At 45.0% G+C, this 22,778-nt stretch overlaps 1 protein-coding gene across 8 annotated transcripts in view; it reads right to left on the bottom strand.

Annotated features, from left to right (window-relative positions):
* The window catches only part of RIPOR2 (RHO family interacting cell polarization regulator 2), a 74,690-nt gene that overhangs the window by 33,157 nt on the left and 18,755 nt on the right, over positions 1–22,778 (bottom strand). For all 8 annotated transcript variants that reach the window (XM_037382352.1, XM_037382347.1, XM_037382348.1 and 5 more), the window contains exons 2-7: positions 7,155–7,281; positions 5,750–5,905; positions 5,013–5,091; positions 4,777–4,800; positions 3,666–3,719; positions 660–809 (exon numbers count right to left, since the gene is read on the bottom strand). In XM_037382352.1, the coding sequence (XP_037238249.1) occupies positions 660–809; positions 3,666–3,719; positions 4,777–4,800; positions 5,013–5,091; positions 5,750–5,905; positions 7,155–7,281 (590 nt within the window). The remainder of the gene's footprint in view (positions 1–659; positions 810–3,665; positions 3,720–4,776; positions 4,801–5,012; positions 5,092–5,749; positions 5,906–7,154; positions 7,282–22,778) is intronic.

Here is a 22,778-nt window from a genome sequence, read left to right on the forward strand (position 1 = left end):
AAACGTAACCTGGTCACTGTCCCAGTCCTTTCCAGCTAGGACATGTGCCAGCAGCAGCTCCGTGCCAAAGTGGCTCCCAGCAGGATTTAATCTTTCACGAAACGTGGACTACATTAACAAAAAAGACTGTGGGAGATGGGTACTGGACCCTGTCCAGTTCTTCCTTTGGATTTAGGAAGACTGTCACAGCTTGTGTGCTGGGATGTTTGTAACACTAGTAGACCCTTGCTCATCTACTGCCTGTTTAACAAAATGTTGATCACAGCAAGTAAAACAAGATGGGATGCAACAGATGTCTTTATACACAAGGGTTCCAGCCAACCTGCCAACCCAAAATCTGTGGGTAGGAAGGAGGTAGTTGAATATAAGTAGGTTTGGGACAGATGTACACTTTTTTCTTGTGCAGCAGTTCTCATGTTTAACCCTGCTCTCACAGAGCATAAACCTTATTTCAAGGAACTCTTTGGGCCCAGGTAACCTGTCCTTGTAAGTCATCAGGTATCTACCTGAAGTCAAAAAAATAAATAATAATTCTTCTTTGCTGAGTTTGTTTTTAAATCCTTTATCTGGATGAAATTTTCCCTACAATCACTGGCAAAGTTCCCACGGCCTTCAAATGGTGTGAGAGTGAAAAGATGTTTAAACTGATGAGGATGTACCTCTGTGTACTCCTTGTAACTCCTGTTGATCTCGGTTAAACTCTCTCGAGCTGCTTTGCTGGCAGGAGACATTGCAAAGGCTTGCTTCATTTTGCTGGCACCATCACAGAGACGTCTTTGGATACAATAGGCTTCATAAAGCTCATCCACCTAGTGGGAACAAGGAAGGTGTATTGAAAAAAACCAGAAAACCTGACAAAGTCATTGGCATTACAAGGAAGCTCAGCCAAGCTGTTAGATCCAATGGATGGGCTGAGCAAATGAAGCCGTGATACTGTTACAGTCTATGAAAAAGAAGCACAAGATAAAAATAACTTCCACTGTGAAAGTCTCTTTACAGCAACACTAGATGCTGCCAGCAATTCACCTGCTTGCCCTGCACGCCTTTAACCATTGCTACTCCCTTTCCCCTCCCTTGCCTGGGCTATGTATAATTGTAGCAGTAGGGCAAGCATGCAGCAACCTTCTCAAATATATCACTGTGGAAGAGCTCTTTTAAAGGCAGCTGCAACATCCACACTGCCAAATGGGACTGGACACATTAAATGGCACATTTAACAGGGCCAGGAATGCTTTCTGTATTGCTAACATCAGCCGTAGATTGAAGCTGTTGCAATATTTGACTAATAGGTAGTACTGGAAGCAGGGAGTGATTTTTTTTTAATTCTCACTGCCCGTCCTCCAGAAACTGGGAGTCATAGCCAGTATCAGCACAAGTAAAGGGCTTAGAATCAGCTAATGTCAAATTAAGAAAATATTTTGAACTTCAGCCTCCCAGGCACTCACATAATTCCTAGCTACCTTAAACTCCTTTGGCATGACTTAGGTGCCCAACATTTCATAAGCACTCTGGAAGTTCTACAAAACCTAGTCACATACTGGTTAAAGTCTCACCTTCAGTGTGCAATAGGTTTACAGGCATCTTGTGTTTTGATTTCCCTTTCCCTCTAATCCCTGCACTGAATGTATATATTTACTCTGAGATGTTCAGTAGGAGTCTACAGTGGTATAGCTGGTGTATATATATACACACTAGCTATATATAGTGATATATATTTATATAAACTTAATCTTCCAGATACAGGAGATTTAAGTTTTCTAACTTGACTTTATCAGAATGGGGAGAAGGAAAGGAATAGAAGAAGCTGTCTCTTCCCTCTGCTTCTAATATCCCTGCTAAGATAGGATGATGTTTGCTTTTTACCTTGTTATCTCTGACATCAAACGATTGCCCTGTGCCCCATCATGCTTGTTGCTCAGTACTGGATTTTCACAGCAGAATTTCTCTCTATGAAAGCATCCAGTGCCTTGGCTTCCTTAGTCTACAATTTTGTGTTGCTGCATTAGAAATGAGCCTGATGTGACAATCCAGGCGTATTCCAAATCCCATTTTCCAAGCCTACTTAACCTCTAACAAAAAGTGCTGTTGCTTATTTGTTTGGAATGGGAACGGTCTTCCTGGTGGCTTCAAAGCCTTAGGTTGACTTTTACAAGGCTAGCTTGGATATCCAGTAGCCAAAGCCTCTGACTTAGATCCTTAAAGAAGATAGGGACTGCTTTGCAAAGTGAAAGAGTTCAGCAAAGGCTAACAGAGACACAGGTAGCATTTTGCCATTTCAAAGTTACAGAAAAAGCTTCTTAGGCTTTTTTATAGGAAGTCATATCCACTCCTATTTCTCTTGCAAGTCAGCAAGCTAAAGACAGCTACTATATAAATAGCTGTCAGTCGGTATTTACTTCTGCCACCAGGGTGGTGCATTAGCGCGGGGTTGATGCCCTGCCCCTACCCGTGTGAGAATGGCCAGGGCACACTCATCTGCCCCCCTAAAAACATGGGGTCTGCTGCTGCACATCCCATTTTGCTCACTTTGCTTCCTCTGCAGAGCAGCGGCAGGCAGAGGGCAGAAGGCATCGCTGTGGCCCTGATTCGGTACTGCTGAAAAAGACCTTCTTTATTATTAGAAACAAAGATCCCTCTTTACCTGCCCAAGCCCGTAAGCTTTACCACAGCACAGCTCGGTTCCTTTTGTCTCTGTTGCTGTGGGTTACGGAACGTGAACTCATGTACTCAGCAAGCTGGAGCAATACCGACCAACAACACCTCTTGCATTTCGTGTTTTTCAATCCTATTATAAGCCCAGAAACCATTAGCTCTGAGAAGGCTGGAGTGGGAAGTACTTGAATGGAAATGTTCTTTAAGCACTAATTTTGCCATTCATGTTGCCAGCAAGAGGGAAGGTGTTTTGGGGAATGAAATTTCAGTCTATCACCTTATGATTTCTTTTATTTTTTTGGCTCCAAGAGCAAGAGAAGACTGAAATTAAAAGGTTTGGATGGGTTGTCATAATTGGAGCACTTCAAGCTGCGTGAATGTTTTTCAAATGACTCTCAAAAGACATTTAATCCATCAAAAATAATTCATTCGTTTGTCAGGCTCAGAAAAGCAACTAATTGCTAGCAGATATGTTTATAAGTAAGAGAATACATGCCATGGATTTTGTCCAGCTCTAAAATGTATCAGTATAAATCACAAGTACCTCTACTGAATATTCTCACCGATGTAATCAAGTGGATGTGGGCCTCAAACCGCGCAGCAGAAGCGTTAGCAGTGAAATCCAGGAATAAATCCAATCTAGCTGCTGCGTACAGTAGAGACAACTGCCGAATTAAATTACTTTCAGATGTAACACTCTTTCTACCTACAGTTTAAAAATAAGCATGCAGTGAGCGAGATTTTTCCCAGCAAGTGTCTGACCCTATGTTCTCTCTGTACCTAAAAGCGGGCAGGAGTGTCTTGGGGCACGGCTGGACCTTGGGGGCTACAAACCCTATGGGAACCCTTTCTTTGGCTCTGACCACCAGCCCATTGCAGTAAAAATACTGAATCTGGGAGAGGCTTCATCAAGGCAGCCTCCCCAGAGTGGAGGAGTAGCAGGAGGCCAAGGGTTTGTTTTCCTAATAACGCAGGAGCAGATGCAGAAGAAAGATGATAGGAGTGCTCATTACCTTGCTAATGTGGAACTCCAGCCTTCTCATGTATCTTTCGACTGCTTTGATTTGCTGCAGGAAAGGAAGAGGCAGAGGGTGAGGCACATTTAAATAAATCAGTAAGACACTGCCACACTAGCTCTGTGAGTCCCCATGAATCTGGGAAACTCCTCCCTAAAACACACAGGGGTTTGTTGCCCATGAATTTGGAATCAGCTCTCCCGCCTTACTACCATTAACTACCATTAACCTGCTGCTGACAATGGAGTCCACTGACTTCTGTACCTAATATATTTTTAAACAAAAAAAGAGTTTTCCTTTCATGGGATTTTCCTAGTTTTTTGAATTCTTCAAAAAGGGGTGGGGGTGGGGGTGGGTGAAGATCAGAGCTTTTTTAGCCCAAAACAGAGTATTTTCAGTGCTTTGAAAACCTGTATTAAAATGTATTTGGTTTAGCATTTCAAAATCCATTCTCTTCCTTAGAAAATTGTTTTTGACAGCAAAACCAAGCTTGGCATTTTGACTGAAAAAAAAGCCAGACTTGCTCTGGAAAAGTTTTGGAAAACTTTTCTTTTCTTTCACTCAAGATTTTCTGCAGGGAAAAATAGTTCCATTTTTTTGTTCCCCAGAACTGGCAGGAGGAGGGATGAGCCAGGGTTTGACCTGGCTCCCACAGACCCCGCTGGCATGCCCCTGCCAGCCCCTCACCGCCTGGAGCTGGCAGGGTGATGTTGCACAAGGCGATGGATGTAACGGCTGGCAGCTGAAAGGTATAGGAGGTCTCACCCCTCCGCCTCTCTCCTCCCCGGCAGGGGTCTGTCTCCTCCCCTGTGCCTGTCCCAGGGCCAGCGTGCCTCCACAGGCCCGGGGAAAGGGCTGATGGGGTAAGTGTGATGCTGAGTTAGTAAGCACAGCTGGCTGGCGGGGGTGCCGGGCAATACCACAGCCCCCGGGAAGAAGAGGGGAGTGGGAATTCTTCCTTTGCAAGGGCAAATTGTCAGTAGCCTCTCCCTCAACAGTGTTGGCCTGGCTAGTAGATCTGGCTGAGAGTGGTTTCCCATGCCAGCTACGTACACCATATGGATACTAATGCTCCCTAGCAAAAGCAGTGTCAAAGGGAGTAACGTACCTTATCTAAATCGTACAGGACTCCCTGCAAGAGAAAACAAGAAACTGTGATTAATTTTGCAACATAACAGCACGAAGAGAAAATAATGTTTGTCAATCAATAGAAATCACCAACAAGACCAGGGCTGGAAGGGAAGAAGAGCATCAGCACAAACCCCCTGTATCCCTCTCCCACCCTGCAGCTGCTCCAGTACCTCAAAAAGGTTACTGTGCACGATGAAAAAGCGTGACACGTACCAGGCGTGAGTTTCTTTTCATGTCTTTTAACTGAGTAGTCAACTTGTCCAGCTCTGTCTGGTGAACTTCCAGATACTCACTGTAAACACAAACCAGAGAAGGGATGCCTGAGCTCTGCAGCACATACTGAGCTGGCTGCTGACCATCCTAAAAGAAAATCTGCCCAACAAACGGCTTTCCTCACTGGATGCATTCTCGGGCAAAAACTCGTTTATGTCGATCTGCCCTAAAAGCAGCTCCCTGCTGCCTTTTTGGGAATAAAAAGGAGCCACTTATTTAGCTGTGTATAGGAGCTCCAGGTTCTCCTTACACTGGACAACCAGTGTCAAGTAAGCTAATCTGCTGCTTAGTTTATGGGCTGGTGCCTTCCAGTCGCTGCCAGATGCTGCCCTTGTATCTGGCCCGTAACAGCCCTCTTATCATCTGGGATGTTATCTTAAAGGTGATACAACCCTCTGAGAGGACTCTAGGAAATTCAGAGGGAAAAAAAAAATAAAATCTAATGTTGAAATCTAAGCCTTTGGGAGGTTTCCTAGCAATTTGAGTGGAAATGAGATTCTGTTCCCTGTACTCCTGTTTCCCGTACAAATATTTCAGATCTTAAATGCTACAATGCAGGCTCCAAGAGGCATATGCTCCTCTCGTACAATTAAGGATCCCCATTCCTGTGATATGTTTCTCTAGGCTCTAAAATGTCACAGAAAGTTTCAATCAACAAACAGGATAAAGGCTCTTACTCCAAGCCATTCTTCAGGGCTCGATAGACCTCCTCCATCCTTTTCGGCTGGGGCTCTTTGGGCGTGGTGCTGTTCTTATGGCCCAGGTTATGCATTTTCTTCACCTTTGCTTGGGGCTTCTTGAGTGCAGAGGAATTTTCAATAAAGGAGTTACACCTGCAAAATCAACATCAAAGAGGAGGAAATCCCTATAAATCATAATGATCTCAAAGGAGCATAGCTTGAAGAAATCTTCTGATGTTATCTCTGCTAGCAGAAACGAATCTGCTTCTCTGTCTCCCAGTTAAAGGACTGCATTTGTTTACAGGTTAAGAGGTCTGAGCAGCCTGGGACATGTGCTGTCAGCTTTTGATGTGCCAGTCGCCTTGCCGAGATACAAATGCTGGTTGGAAACACCAGGCTGAGTCTGAGGGTCCTCAGATGTTTCTCTGCCTTACACCATCCCTTCCCTTGCCTCACATTGTGTAGCCACAGCTGTAAAAGGGCTGAGGTATATCCAGGTGCTAAAAGCAAAGGGAAGCCCAGATAATCTTAGAAGTAAAACCTGAGGGCTCCTAAGCAAGATTGGGGCTTGGTTAGGAGAGTGTCTGGAGGACAGCATCATGCTGCTGGTCTTGAGCATGGCCCGTAGGCAGCTTTGTATAGCAAAGGGAGGATAGTTGTGCTGCATATAGATGCCTCTTCGGTGGCTCTCCTGGGGGTAGGTCAGCATCTAACAACCACCGCTGGCTTGCGCTGGCAATGGGAGGCAACCTTTCCTTTGCCTGTCATTCCTCCTCAATTTCTAACCGGTGGTCTGGCACCTGGAGACTTTGAACAAGTTACAATTAATTGTAAAGTAGCCTCTGGGGGCATCAGGGAGTGGATGACTTGCTCAACACAAAGCCCTAAGTCCTGTCTAGCGAACAGGCGGTGCCAGGAAAGGCTCTGCAGCCAAGTTCTGCCCTGTTTCATGGACATGAAGGCTGCCCTGCAAGGGAAACGGGGTTGTTTTGAATTCACAGCAGCAAGGCAAAGAGAAGACTGTCTTTTAGGTAGCAATGGTCTTAAACTGGGGGCGGTGTGAAGTGCATCATTTTCCTGTGCATTTCACATGTTGAAAAGATCACTGCACAAGTTAGTAAATTAAAATGATTCTCTGAAATTCTCTCACAGCTCTGAGGCATGTGAGGAAGCCCTGCATTAATGGGGGAGAAGTAAACAGGCACTTGGTACCTAAGGCAGAGGGTACCAGCTTAGTTATAGAAATGATATATGGAGATATTTTAGCCTAGAAGGCTTTCTTCGGCAAGTCAGAGAGAAGGCAGTAAGTACTCTCTCGCTTCTTCTCCACCTTCACCCCTTAAACCCCAGGGTTCCTTTAGGGCCCGATTTGGAATTTCCCCTTACAGAGCATGGCACTTGCCTGGAGCGTCTCTCCTGAAGCCCGCTGAAGCCAGCGAAGGACTGGCTTCTGATAATCCCATTAGGACCTCCTGGAGAGAATGAGTGTGATCCTATTGACATGATTTCAGGAAGCCTGGAAGATATTCCTGAAAAACAACAGAAAGCAGGTCAGTGACGATGGAGCGTGAGAAGCAGGCAGTGAGGCTGGGGCTGCCTGGTGTCTATCAGTCATGGAAAGGGGTAACTGAACCCCATGAGGGGGCACGAACCCGTTTGTGTTGCCAAATCATCACACCTCAGAGATACAATGGTCCTATCTTAACTTCAAACTTATGGCCCAGGGTCTACTGAAAATGTGCCAGAGACACAGAGAGGCATGGATGTGGGACTAGAAACCAGAAGCTTCAGCGTGAAGCTGCCATGCCTGGCATGTTTCTCCCCCAGCCCTGGTGTCCCCATCTGCTATATCAGGGTGTCCCAGAGATTATTTTGGGATTGTGCAGAGCTCTTAGAGGCTAGCGGAGTGTTGGTTGTGTACGTATCATAAAATAAAGAGTATTCATTCAGCATGGATCAAGTCCTGCAGCTCCCTTTTGATCCTTGCCCATTTCCCCCATGGCTGTTCCCGCCTGGCTGCTGAGAAGGAAGACACAGTGGGTGTACGCACAGCTACGGCATGCCGAGATGAGAGAGGGATGCTCTCTACCATGACAAGAGATGAGTAAACAAGCTTCAGGCACCATATGCTCTGCATTTCATGTGTCTGGGGGGGGGGGGGGGGGCGCTTATCACACTGGGAGGAAACCCCTTGCTTTGTATGTGTGCTCATTCCCAATGCCCAGCTCAGCATCTGCACCAAACTAAGCTGATTGCAACCTACCCACAAAGAAATAGCAAACAAATGCCACAGCTGACAGCAACTCCATCAGCTTGCTGCTGCCATGGGGGCAAAGGGGGATGCCTTCCTCTTCCCCTCCTCCTTGATGTACTGTTTTCCTCATCTCCACCCTGACGCTTGCCCTCATCAGACAATGAAGCAGGCTCTTCTGTTCAAATTTTCAGATTTGTGCTGGTCTGGTGAGATGAATGGCCTCACTGAGCTGTCTGAGGAATGCCACAGCCAGCTGAGGCCAGGCAGCAGGGCAGGGAGTGGGAGGAGAAGGGGGATGCTAAGGAAGAGGGCACTGGTCAGTGGGTGCTGCCAGGGACCAGCTCCCCCATCCCGCAGCGTCCATCCTTTCACCACCTCCTTCCTTCCTGGGGTGTTAGCATGGCTGCTAACACTGTTGTGCTGTGAAATGGATTGAGAAACTAGGCCAGCTAAAAAATAATGTGACAAAAAGTGAAAAAGAGATTTTTTTGGTAGTATTTTCCCCCATTTATTTTAAAAGCTGGACCCAGCACGCCCCATGCCCCATACCCCCATGTCATTTCACTCCAACAGCTGGGCTGAGGGGTGAGTTGGGTGCCAAGGCGGGATGGCGTGGCAGGGGCTGGAGCTGCCTGCAGGTGATGGAGCTCATGCTCTGTCAAACTGCAACCTATGGGGCCGAGGGGGTGACAGCCAGCGTAAACCACCCTCTCATCCCCATAGACAGGGAATGATCACAAGTGTCCAAAAAAGGAGCCACTTGTGAAGGCCACAAATTTGCAATGCAAACCTTCACAATAAAATATATTTATTAAAGATAAGCACCAGAGCTAGGTGGTGCCTGCATGGCAAACACTCACTGGAGAAAACAAATATGTGGGGAAACATTGTGTGCCGTCCAGTTGTATTTTATTTGTAGTGCTAAGCTGGGCAAATACTCTTTGAGGTGGTGGTATGTGCCATGGCGAGCTACTGCTTCTCCATGGAGAGGACTGCATTGCCCGAGGAGCTGCTTTGTCAGGAATATTTCTGCAGGAGCTCTTCCAGAAATACTTCTTCCAGTCCCAGCATTGCCAGCACTACTGGCAATGTGAAGTTTTCTCTATTGCACAACCAAACCAGCACAGATCTCTCTGTTTCAGAAGTGAGAGCTGCCCCTTGAGACAGGGCAGCCCTCAGAGATACCACCCGGGATGCAGTTAAGGCCAGTTTTCTCCTCTGCTGTGGGCAACAGGTAAGGTGCTCCACTGTCCGTGTCCCTGCTGAGCCCAGGTGCATCGTGTCCAGCTCAGGGCTGAGCCAGTTTAACCAAGCAAGGATAAACCCCTGGGACAGAGATGCTGATCTTGGGCTGGTCAGGGCCATAAGCACCTGTGCTGGGCAGAAACCCATGGCCAGGAGAGGCAGGGAAAGGGAGAGGGTGGGAGCAGGGGGATCGGGATCAGCTGCTCCTTGCAGGGTCAGGAGAAACTGCAGTGAGGATGATCTTTGGCTAACTTATACAGGGATAAACAGGCTCCAGGCACAGCTGGAGATATTTGAGTCTTTGGTCAATGAAAGTCCCAATTTGGCACTATACTCGCACCTAGCTCCTTAAGGCTCTCATCACACTTCTGCAGGGCTGAGCGCTGCTCAGGTTTGCTGGTACCCAGCACTTGGTAGAAGCCACTTTGCAGCTGCCAGGGTCAAACCTCAAATCTCTGTAGATGCTACAGCATCCACCCACGCCAGCTGATATCTGATGGTTCAAACCTCACTGAGAACCAGCTCCTGAGAGACAAAGCACAAACCACCCAACTGCTATCAGGGGTCTGCATGGTTAAGTTCCCTTTGGTTTTGCAAATAACCTTAAGACAGGCTGCATGCTGTATGCTCCCATTTGCATATGAGATTAGCATTAAAAGTTGGGTCCAGAGTGCCAAGGAGCAGAAGATCCCTTACAAGTGTTCACCACTTGCATCATTTGACAGGATGATTAACACACCCCCTGACAGCATCTGGAGACCTAGGAGGGTAGAAGACAAACAACGCTGACAGTCAGAGGAGACTAACTGCGTAAACATCAGCCATTCCTCAAAAAATGAGAGGAATAAAACCAAACTTGAAGCTGAGTGCTAATCATGACCACATTGGCTATAAAAATGTGATTACTTTAGATTCAAAACTCTTGTCAAAATGCTAGCATCTTTCACACAGTGAGTATTTTCTGCATTAATGTGAATGAAGGATGAATGGGTTTCTCTGTGAACAAAATGTTTGTGTCCACCTGTGACAGTGTGCAGACACACTGGAAGTATTTCTGTTTTCTTCTCCTTTGGGGAAATTAAAAAAATTAAGATATTTGGAAAAGGAATTTACTGATTTATTTTCTTTATTTTGCTCAAGCTCTCAGATAGCTTTGCAATGCTTTAGTAGCTCACACTTTCCTCAAGATACCAGAAGGAAATGTGGAAGAAGTGCAGTTGAAATGCAAATTGAAGACCTGCTTTGAGCTACTTTTGCTTTACTTTTGCATAAAATGGTCAAAACTCAGAGCCCAGATAGGCTTGTGCTCTCTATCTATATTATAATCTTGCTGATTAATGTATGTTTAATTTCTGTACAGAAGAAAACTGTGATAAAAGGAGGTAACAGAGTCAGAACTGATGAAATCTCCCAGTTCTGTTCAGTTACTTTTCAATTTTTCAGATTAGAGGTTGACTCTACTGTACAAACACAATCTGTTCCTAAGATTTAAACTTGTGTTGCTGACATCTCAGATACTTCCAACTGACCTCACAAAAATCACACCGACTCTGCCTAGCAGCAGCAGCCCCTTAGCCCAGATTCACATCAACAGTGGCTGCATACAGGCACATCAATGGATTATTTAAGATACCTACATCTAGCAACTATACTTTGAGTGATGAGTATTTGCTACATTGTTGTAATATACTTTGTAGAGGGGGATTTGTTTTCCCGCATCTTAAACTATTCACAGGCCTCTGCTATCAACTAAATAAACCTACTGCTGAATTTAATAATACAGTTGTATTCTGATTATACATACAGATGTAGTCACTAGTATAATTTCACTAAGGCTCAGCCCACAAGGACTTACCCAGATCTCTTGCTGACCTGACTGACATCCCTACGGATGAACACCACTAAGGGGATTTTGGTGCTATTCCAATGTAGCAATCAAGTTTCTAAGTCTGCGTTTAGTAGTTATGTGGTATAATACTACTGTCTTCTAGATACAGTATAAATTTTGCTCTCAATATAAAGCATATTGCACATCTAAAATGGTATTAAATGTGTTTGAGATTGGAGTGATCCACCTCAGCAGTGGATGCAATGAGCATGCTTACTTTTTTTAATCTGCATAGCTAATGAACCACTGATGTTTCATTTTCAAAAGTCACCAGTCTGCTTACGGCTAATATAAGCATGTGCTGTGTAGAAGCATAATTGATATAATTAGTACTGCCTGTGCTAAGTGCATGGCAGTTGAATGATGAGCCCATCAGTAAGTGAGGGATAAAGTGAAATACTATCAGTACTCTTTCCCTGCCCTATTCACTGACAGCTTGTAGCAGGGAATGGCAGATAACTGATGATGTCTCTGTCCCTGGGGAAATAAAAGCCCCCTCTCTCAGCTCTTCTTTCAGTCTGGAAACGGGAAAACAGCTGAGCCTGAGCTAATGAGAGGGGAAGGGACCATTGAGCCCATCACGCTCACAGGGCTGGCCTCTCTTCATCACCCTCAGCATGGACTTCCACCTCCCATAATGTCAAAATATTTGATAAACAGCATGGACTTCAGTCCAAGTTAAGAGGGGTGAAATTCAGTCAGAATCACGTTTGCTAAACCTAGACTGACTTTTGCACAGTCCTTTTCTGTTTGCTTTTTCCCCATGACCAATCTGGAGATGATATTTTTTGTTCACCGCATGACAAGGGGAAGCTGGTTTTGCTACATGCGCTAGCGACCGTAAAGCTGCAATAAATGTAACAGTAGTGATGGTGGCCTTGATTCCTCCTGTTCTCTCCTTGTAGTAGCTACGGTTATGGCTCTGGGTCTAGGCTTTGCTGTAGGGTGTTAGGGAGCTGTCTGCAGCTGGGGGTTCATGGAGTAGAGGCTTTGAGGACACTTGGGATTATGGATAATGCTTGATTAAATGGGAATGTGGAGTAGGACTCAATGTCTGAAAGAAATCTTGATAATCCTTTGTTCCTGTATTACATTTTCGTGCGACACACATTTCAAGGTCCATTCTGGATCTAAGGAGCTGCGGTCCCTACAGTGAGATGGTTTGTATGTTGTTCCTTCTGCTGATCTGTGGTCTGTAGGCTGTCCATTAAAAACTGATGATAATTATTTAGGTTAAGGTAAGCTGAGGGAGTCCACTAAACAGATGCAAGTGCCTGGCTACTGAAGTCAAGTGATCCTGGTTTGCATGCTAGGAACACTTCTTACTTGTAAAGCTGGGGTGTGTCTAACAAATGAACCAGTATCTTCTTGAACAATGAAAGAAAAGAATACATTCCTCTCTCATCTATGTCAAGGTCTATGTTCTGCTTATCAGACTAGCTGACCAGCTTACAAAGGTAAAAGCTTGTAATTGCAGTAAGATCACATTTAGGAGTGTGCATCTACAAAAGAATAAATCCAGCAAGGGAAGAAACTGATTGTGCCCTAGAAGTCATGTCCCTCTCCCAGCCAGCCAATACTTTCTGCTTTTTACTTACTCGTAAATCCAAAGAGCACAACTCAATCCTAGACCTATACAGGCTCAGTTCAATGCTAAGCTCATTCAGTACACCTTCAGCTGGTGTCGCTTGCTTTTGTAGCCTTAAGTCTAGTCATTTCTAATACTTATTTTCCAACTGCTTTCTTCTGACTTAATTGAATCACCCTGGCAATACGAAGCCAGCATGGCCAGTAGCCCAAATAACCACCTGGAATTTATGGTTTCCATGTTCCCTAGACTCCTAGAAGGCACAGAGGTATGCATCTTGGATGAAAATGCGGACATTCTTGTGGATGGTTTTCTAATATAAAAATTTGACAATAATATATGGGTAGGAGTGCTCAGGAGCATTATAAAAACTTTCACAAGAGATGTAATTATTGCACAAGGTTTTTACACTTTCAGGACAAAAGCTCTTAGGCATTAGTGCACAGGCTTATAATTCCTGGATGTGTCAGGAGTATTTCTGTGGGATGGGATCTCCTGGAAGCACCCGTAAAAGACTATCTTCCATTGGCCATTGGATTACATGAATTATGACTTTCATGGCACGTTTTATGCTCCCAGTGATTGGGCTGGTCCTTCCTCACGCAGGGTAGCACTTGCCAGAGTTGTACAGACATGTGAGCTCCATCTGAAGAACTATTCTTGGTTGCCAGAACATAATCATGTGCATTTGTTCCATCAAAGTCCAAGGCTATGAGATATTCCTAAATAGCAGCATATGGCTATACTGACAAGCACACTTCCCAAGCCTTCATCAGCCAGTGAAAGGCCAACAGATCTGTGAGCTTCAAACGTTAATTTTAGCGTACAGAAAGAGAGCGACGTGGGCTTACCAGCATGGCTACCGAGAGTAGTAACGCACAGAGAAGGAGCTGCAGCAGAGATGGCTCCCTATCCTTCAAATGGGAGATTTGGGAGCACCCAGGTCCCATTGGTAGCCATGTATTCCTGCCAGCACAGGGAGGCAAACTTCTGCCCTATCTCTTCCAGCAGCAAGAATCCCATTTTAACCCACTGCAGCTCACTGGCAGGCTGGGATGGGTCTCTTCCCCAGCCATGGACATCCAAGCCTCACCACCAACTATCCAGCAGGATCTCTCTGAAGGTTTGTTCTCCCTTTTTGCTGGTGGATTTATCTGCATCAGTAACACCTGCAGTGATTCTTTCTTTTATTAGTTGTTTTCCAATACCTTCAGTTTGGGTGGATTCAGTTTTTACAATGCACAAAGAAGTATTTATGCAACTCATGCATCTTTTATCACTCTACTTAAGCCCATAGCTGGGAGCTTTACTTTGTCATGCAGAAATCCCTGTGAGTGAGCACAAGGCACAGTTACCTGTTTCTAATAAACGAAAATGTTAGCTTTGGGTATTTTGGTACCAAATTTTAGCTTTTGTTTCAAATAATATTATTCCCAAGACTTGATACTAATAGCAAGACTTGTACTTTATGGTCTCATTTCCGTAAAAACATATTTTATGTTGTATGTAAGGACATTTTCAACTTAAATGCTACAGTATTTGCTAGCTCATCACTAGACACCCTGAGCAGAAACACAAATTGTCTGCCATCTGGAATAGCTCATGCTGTTTGTTCTGTTCCTCCTACCCAAACTGGATGAAGTACATAAAGCAAAAAGCAATAGTAACAGTAAGGAAAAAGCTAAAAATCCAGGTCAATAGCAAAAAAAAAAAAAAAAAAAAAAAAAGTTAAAGAATATGTAGCTGTAAATGTATAGGACCTGATGCCTGATACTCCCACTGCAATATAGCTCCATAAATTCAGGAAGCATCGGTTGCCTTTCACACCAGCCTAGGTGCCAAAGTCAGCGTGGGGACTTTTAACTTCATATTTTATTTTTACTGTAAGCCATGCCTTTGGCTAACTCTTGTCACCCCGCTAGCACAGAAATAATGACTGGTGGTGGCTAAGGTAAAAGCAGCACCCCAGAAGTCTTGCACCACAGTTAGCTTTCTTCCTGCCTCTTTTGTAGCTACCCTTTCACCAGAGCTCTGGGTACATGCTCCGTTTCCTCTGCCGGTGAGCCACGAATGGCCCTTCCAGCTGCTTAACCTCCCCTCAGAGAAGCCCCTACAGCATCACTCCGTACCCTCGGTAGAGCACATGCCAAAAAGATAAGGAGAGGGAAACGCGAGTGATTTCACTGTCATAAACTTGAGGAAAATACATTTGATCCTAAATGGCTCCTGCACGTGACAGATGGGTTCGTGGTAGCTGACCTCCTTTTTTTCCAGTTCCAACATTTGTTTTGCGCTGGCAGCTGGAAAGAGCGTGCGCACGAGCCTGTGCGGTGCCCTCCCCAACGCCATTCCCTTACCACGCTAGAAACACAGAGCAATCATATTCAGCTGGCATCAGTGTAGATAAGGAAGATTTGGTCTGTTACAGTATGTATTAGTGTGGCTGAGGGATCAGAATCTGGCTGTCTAATTAGATTTGACGTTCATTCATTTCAAACCCACCCTGGTATGCAGAATTATCTTTGATTAGAAGTCAACTCCAATTCTACTCATCACTGATTATTCTTTATGTAAATTAAAGATTTAATTAAAAACAAAGCCCCCCTGCCATTCAAGTGCCAACAAATAATCTACAGAAAGATAATTTCTGCAAAACAACTGAGAACGATCTTCCCGTGCTTTAAACCCGCTTCCACCAAATCCGTAAACAGTGGTTCAGTGCAAGTGACCTGCACGTGTAGTGGATTGCACTGTCATTTCGGCAGTGCTATGTAGTAGTAAAGGTGGAGAGCTTGGTGCTACTCTGTTATGTATCCCTATATTAGGAGATCAACTACAAGGAGCGATCTTGTGAGAAGTAGTAAGACTAACAGGATGCAAAACAGGCTGTGGGAATTAGTCTGTCTAGCAGCAGCCAGCCTGACTACTTCTCTGCCTCTTTTGGCATATGCTGCTGAACACTGCCCGGCTGACCACATGTGATGGAAGGAATTGCAATTTCTCAGCTCAGATCATACAAAGCAATCAACCTACTCTGCACTTTTGCAAGCATTAGCAGCAGGGGAGGCCTAGGAAACCATGGGTGGTGCTGGTGGTTTCCCTTGTCCCTTACCGACCAACAGGGACATTTGGATGAGTCCATGAGTAAGACCTGAGAACAGGTCGGGTAAATCCTCCCTGATGTCAATAGATGCAACTCTAGTCGGAGTATTTTGGCAAAATCCATGATGACTCTGAGCAGTGACCTAAATTTGTATGTCAAGTGTAAGCAGTAGAGTGGCTTCGCTTTCTCAGACTGTAAGTGATGAACATAAAAACCTTCTCACTGGCAGGAGAGAAAAGCAGCGATCCAGCAGTGTTTAATATAAAATCATCCTTAAGAGTGCTCTTTCTTTTATTACTTTGCACCAATATTTCTGCTGTTTACAACCCTCATTTAATGCAGATGGCAGCAGCATAGGCAAGGACAGCAAGCTTAGGATACTACCTCTTTGCAACTGCTGGAAAGTAAACGCATCAAGTAAACTTGTGTAGGTTGGTTTAGATAACCAGCGGGCTGCTCCAGAGGTTATTTGTTTCTCTTCAGCCAAGAGAGACAAACTTTAGCTGTACTTGGTATCCACTCCAGGTATGCTCTAATATAAGCATGAGTGAGCTAAATTAAACAAATAAAACAGGCTTTTCATCCCTGAAAGGAAAGTAAAACATCATTGTTGTCAAACCCTTTCAGTCTCTAATGAGATACAAATGCTTTGCTGCTCCTCTTTAAATACTTGGGATTAGGGTGACTTAAAACGCCTTGGATATTTATATGATCTTTCTATTTTGAGGGGTGTATTAATGGCACATAGCTCACTAAAATCTAGTTGAAGATACATCACTACATGTTTTAGGACAGAAGATCTTTAAAGCTGGATGTTCTTGTCCATATACGAGCATTGTAGCAATGGATTTATTTAATCTTTTTGACACCTCACAAGTGTGGCCATTTCAAGAGCATTGCCATAAAAGTCCTGTGTTACTTCACTTATATTTGGCTATAGCATGTGTCTGAAGCTCTTTTCTAGTACATCACTGTACAGCACTGTTCATGCTCAATCAAGAGAGACTGTGCGCTCTGATATAACTCTTGTCTCTTGGCTTCGGTTCATTTAAATCCAAACCTTGAAACTTGTGCTAGAGAAGATCTTTCATACATGAGTTTTACAACTTTTATTTAAAGCTGTGGCAGAGGTTATTCTTCTTCTAGCTGAAGTATTTTCATCTTTAAAAACTCTTAAAGGTATAGGAGACAGCAGTGCATATCTAACACCACCAAACAGCCTAAACTTCCCCCGAACCACCACCATCTTCTCTAGCCAGGATCATTAAAGGACCCTGACATTCAAGATCAGGTGGACGAGGCTCTGAGCAACCTGATCTAGTTGAAGACGTCCCTGCTCATTGCAGGGGGGTTGGACTGGATGAACTTTAAAGGTCCCTTCCAACACAAACCATTCTATGATTCTGTGATTCTCCGTATAGAAAAGCTGTTCCCTCTGGAATCTGCAAGGGCTTTCTGCTCCTTGGGGCAAAGGAGGTTACACTGAGCAACTGCTGGCACAGATCTGGCTTCATCCAGTTAGCGCTCTCCCACACAGCTACTGGGCATGGTTTGGGAAGCAGCATGGGCCAAGGACTATTCCCAAAGCAGTCTTCACATTCTTCATTCTTTTGGAGGACAAGGGGGTTTAATGCACAGATACAAGCTGGTCTGTGACTGTTGTCATTAATGCCTGAGAACAATCCCAAATTCCCATCATTTACTGTCACGGACACAGCCAATGCAACCTGAAGAAACCCTTAAATGTATGGGAAGTAGATTTAGCCAGGTTAAATTGGTAAATTTAATCTGTAGTGGACATTAAAAAAAGAAATCTTGAGTTTAAAACGTCATATGCTCCAGCCATGCTACAGGATTAGTTACCACTTGAGTCTTTTAGACACAGAGACACTATGGATAAACCCACTGTGGATTGAACAGATCTGACAGCGTGTGTTGTCACTGAACTACAAGGTAATTATCTTGCATAACCTTCCATTGCACAAATTAAGGCAGCACGCATCTCAGCACAGCCCTGCTTTTCCACAGTCTGCCATTTAAAGGAAAAGCCCATCAGGGCCATCACAGGTTAATGACAAGCTTATAGGAATGACCCTGTAGCTTGTCCTCTGCTGCCCTCCCACTCTTTTCTCCTTTCCTTCTCTGTTGAGATTTCTGCATTTTCCAATTCACATCATAGTAATGGACCATCATTCTGGGTATAGGAAAAGGAGGATATAATGATTTTATGTGATGGAAAACTATTTTGTACTTCTGCCAATGGAAGCAATTGTCTTCCTCACCTGGTCGCAGCACAACATGCCCGTGAGAAATACAGTGGCTGGAGAAATCATGCATACAGCATTCAGTGTATGCCTACATAGGAGCTGTTACACTGGATCTACCAGTGCTGCCTTCTCTACCAGGAAGAAGGAGGATTATTTTCTTTTTAAGGGTAGAGCCAGGAAAGAATGGGAAAAAAAGCAACTCCTTGCTGGATAATTGCAGATGAAAAGCCACCTAACCTTCAAGGAGCTGCTGCTTTCAGCGTAGGGCAGGGAAGTCAAATATATTGCCAGCGTTTCCAGTGAAGCACCTGCGTGCATGGAAACAAGGCTCTGTGGTCCAGCTGCCATCTAGGGAGCTGATGGCAACATCTCCCTCTGATTTCAAAGAAAGCAAAACCATAGAATATGCAGGCAGAATTTTAAGCTGATTATTCTCCAGCCTCAGCTAAAGTCTTAGCATTTTTAATATGGCTTCAGTTTGGTTTTGTGTAGCATAGACATCTTAGCATTTCCAGCTCTTGGCTGTATTAATGTGAACATATAATAAACTAAAGGTTTACCTCTGTTTACTTCAGCGACCGTCTATTCTTATTCATAAGATTTTGTGTAGGTCTAAATAGACGTGGCCTGAGCGTGTTACACGGAATTCAGGAAAAAGCCTTATGGTTCAAAAAGCACATCATAGCCAATTGCTTCCTACCCCACAATGATCTCTGTGTGAAAACCCAGAACTAACAAAATGGTGTTTTGCGGATGTACTGAACAAGACAAGGAAAGGGCAGTCAGTCATGCAGGACTTGATACATTATACACTTAATTGAGCAGTGGCATTTTTTCAACAGCATCACCACCCACAGACATGCTTGTATGGTTGGGAAAGTGCAGAGGGATAGCTGTTGCTACCACAATCCAGGGATACTTGCAGGGAGGAGTGGAGAAAAAGGTGTCTCTGTACCCAGGGAAGTCTCCAGCCAAAGACTATTTGTGGGGATGTTACTGCACAAAGCTGTAGCATACTTCTCTACCTCTGTACCACAATTAAGGTTTTAAAAGCAAACATTTTTAAACTAAACATCAACAGAGGATGTCAAGCTGTTTAATTGCGGAAAAGGCCCTTTCCCTCATGCTATATGGTTAGAAAACACATCAGACTTCGAATACAGAGCTACATCAACCACCCTGCCTTCCTGAGGCAGTACCACAGACCCATGCCACCATCTCTGTCCCAAGCACAAGCCCCACTCCCCAAGGTTTCTGAGGCATCTTCAAGGGGTACATTCACTACAGACCATGTTTTTGGCCTCTGTTTTGCCTCAGTCTTGCAGCAAGTGCAAGATAAATTCGACAAAGAAGAAAGACACCTCACTGAGGGACAAATCAAGCTGGTTTGGCTGCTCTGACAGTGAGATGATAATTTGGGGAAGGAGAAAGGAAGTTGTGGTGTTCAACCTTGCCCCCTCTGCTGAAACACGGACCTCCTGCAGCTCTTTGCAGGTGCTTATTTGCCTGTCTCTGACAGATTTCACTGTAAATGGGTTCCTTCCTTTGGTCAGCTCCAATAGACAGGTTTAAATAGTAATGGTAGGGTCGGTCTAGCCTGGTCTTTTGTAGAGGTGAAGGCACCTGCTAAAACCAGAAACTCAGTGATGACTAGATAGATTTTCTCTCCTGCAAAGCTTTTTTGATGGCTTAAAGTTTCCCCGATGGTGATGTTTTCAGGACGAAGTCAAGTCTGACAAATCCCTGGGTGTTGCAGCTAAATTTGTTTTTTGAATTAAAAAAAAATAATAATAATGGTTCCTTGCGGAAGGGATTATTTGAAGCAGATCTGGTGTCACTGAATGATTACCAGCAGGCTGCCTGACCTGGGAAGCTCTAGCTGCTGCAGCTAATCGGGCAGTTTGAGGGCTGGGAGAGAGGGCAGGGTGTGAGCACTGGGACAGCAGTAATGAGGTGGCTGGCTCTGCCAGCCAAGGTCAGCTTACTGGAGGCATCAGAGACTGGAGAGCTTCTGATGCTTTAAAAGGGCTAGAAGATAAAATGTATTATTGTGACTACTTCATGTGTTGCGCTGGTTCCAGGGAACTGTCAGCTTCAATTTGTTCCTTCCATTGAGAAGAAGAAAGATGCTCACATACTTCTGTGCTAATACATCATTTCTTTTGTGTGGTTGGGGAGTAAAAATTACAGGATACCCTTGTAACATAAAAACACAGCAGAAAAAGAGAACTCTAGGGAAAAAAAATCAGTTAGTTCTTGCGTCATGCTTAGAGGACTTGCTTCTTATTGAGGCCACTGGGTGCAGAGCCTGGATACAAAGACCAAGGCATGGCCTGTGCTTGTGGCTGCCAGAAAACAATTCACAAACACCCAAGGGACCTGGTCTTCTCTGCACCTCCCAGTTGAGTACTGGGACCTGTTTTTTGATCAGGGCTGGGATACAGGCAGTTCCTGGAGCCTTGCTCAAGGTTCCCACTCCCTAATTAACCTGGATGTGGCCAGGGAGGGGGGGGGATCCTCTTTCTTCCCAACAGCACCAGACCCAGCAGCAAAGATATTTCAAAGCTAGAGTCGGAGAGCCAAAACTCAGGGGACTGAATCTAAATCTGTACCTGTAGTGAGAGGAGGAATAATTGTTTTTAACTAAAACAGGACAGATTCAGACTAGATATAACAAAGACATTTTTTATGATGAGGGTGGTGAAACACTGGAACAGGTGGCCCAGAGAGGTGGTAGATGCCCCATCCCTGAAACAGTCAAGGTCAAGTTCAACAGGACACTGAGCAACCTGATCTCGTTGGAGATGTCCCTGCTCATGCAGGAGGGCTGGACTAGATGACCTTTAAAGGTCCTTCCCAACCCAACCCATTCTATGATTCTGTGAAAGCTGAGATGAAACTACTGCCCGCTTGCAGTAAAACAAGAGCTCAAGGTGCTCTGGGAAGCAAACAAGCAGTGCTCGCCTGCTGGAGGAGGCTCGACCAGGTTTTAGCATGGCAGCTGTCTCTAGGTTGCCAAGTGGGGGTAAAACCAACTCCCAGAAAGGATTACGTAGTACCTGCTGCTTTCTTTCCCCTTGAAATGCCTGCCTGGAGAGGGGTCAGAGCACCAGCTTTGGAAGATGGGACGGGGCAGGAATAAGCCTGTCCTAGCCCAGCCACACAACCCACCCGGCTGCAGGTAAGCGAGGGCATGAGCAACATTTGCACCCAGGAGCAGACACAAAGCTGCTCAGCAGCTGTGGCCAGGAAAAGACGCAATTTCTGCTTTGATATGGGGTATGCAGGGAAGGACAGCCGTGGCTTCCCAGCCTCAGCTAAACCATTCCTGACGTTAGCCAGAGAGATATAATATGTTCCAGTTTATTGCATCTAGGGTTGGCTCCCACTGCTACTCTTCTTCCAGCCCTCTCACAGGGAGTTGGCAAAGCCCATCCTGCCATTCCTCCTCCAGCTGCCCAGCTCCTTTGCACACAGACTGCCCTCCTGTCTTGCTCCGGTAAAATTTAATTGTCTGCAGGACAGCGAGGGAAACAAAGATGCTGGCAACTTTGCTACAGGGAGGAAATTAAATTCTCATTTACACTGTCGCACATCCGAAGTAGAGCCACCACAGTTTGTGAAGTTCCCCAGAGCAAAACTGCTTCTGCTGTCAAAAGACTTTAAATTTTATTTTAAATTCACGGTGGGCCCAATTCTTTCTCTCTGCCTTCTAAAAGGGCAAGCACATCTCGGAGTCAGTGAGACAATCTGTGCAAAACTGGTGAGGAAAAAAATAGTCAGTGCATGCTCCTGCTGATTAATTTTGAAAATGTCTGCTGAGAAACTTCTTTAACAGCCTCCCTGGCAGAAGAGCAGCGAGCACTGGAAGCTGAGTGAACAAAACAGTAACCTCCGAGCTCCTGCAAAGCAGGAAAATAACGAGTTTTCTTCCCATTGTGTTATCCAAGAGTCATTCAGGAACCACAAGGCTTGGAAGCAATGCAACAAGCCCCTATCCAATACTAATTCATGTCCCAGCCCTCTCTAACAAGCCAGTACCAGAAGCATGCGTTCAGGCATCGCTCTCCTCACTTCCCTCCCTCCCTGCTTTCAGCTGATGCTCTGTGCTGGCTGAACGGCCACAGGCACAAGCTCCCTATCTCCCCACTGCTTGCAGCTTAGCTCGACTCATGAAAACTACCCCAGTAAGTGGGTTGTCCATGAGCAGCTTGTCAGTGCCACATGTATAGCATTGAGGGGGAAAAAAAAAAAAAAAAAAAAAAGCCAGACCAGCCATCCCTTTTTTGGGAAAAGCCAATGCTGCCTTTAGTTTTCATTCCCACTTCTTCCCAGCGGGGAAGCAAGGCAGGCAGCTTTCCCCAGAACCGGACCTTTTGCAACAGCATGCTTTGTCTGGAATTACCTTTCTGCTTGCTCAGGTTTAAAAATATCAAAGAGCAAAAGGTAACCCTGCATGGTGTGTGAACGTGCTGCTGTGAGTTTTGAGGCTGTGCCTTGTACCCTCTTAGTCTGAATGTCTGTTCTGTGATACAGGTGAATGAAATGGTCATGTGCCTTGAGACCACAAGGAGGTAAAGCAGCCTTCTCACTTAGGGATGCTCCTTCACAAACCACAGTTCTCTCCTTGCGCATTCCCAAGTGTTTAAGAAATATTAATTCTGCTACAGAAAAACTTCTA

Source organism: Falco rusticolus, chromosome 3 (assembly GCF_015220075.1).
Source record: "Falco rusticolus isolate bFalRus1 chromosome 3, bFalRus1.pri, whole genome shotgun sequence".
Taxonomy (NCBI): domain Eukaryota; kingdom Metazoa; phylum Chordata; class Aves; order Falconiformes; family Falconidae; genus Falco; species Falco rusticolus.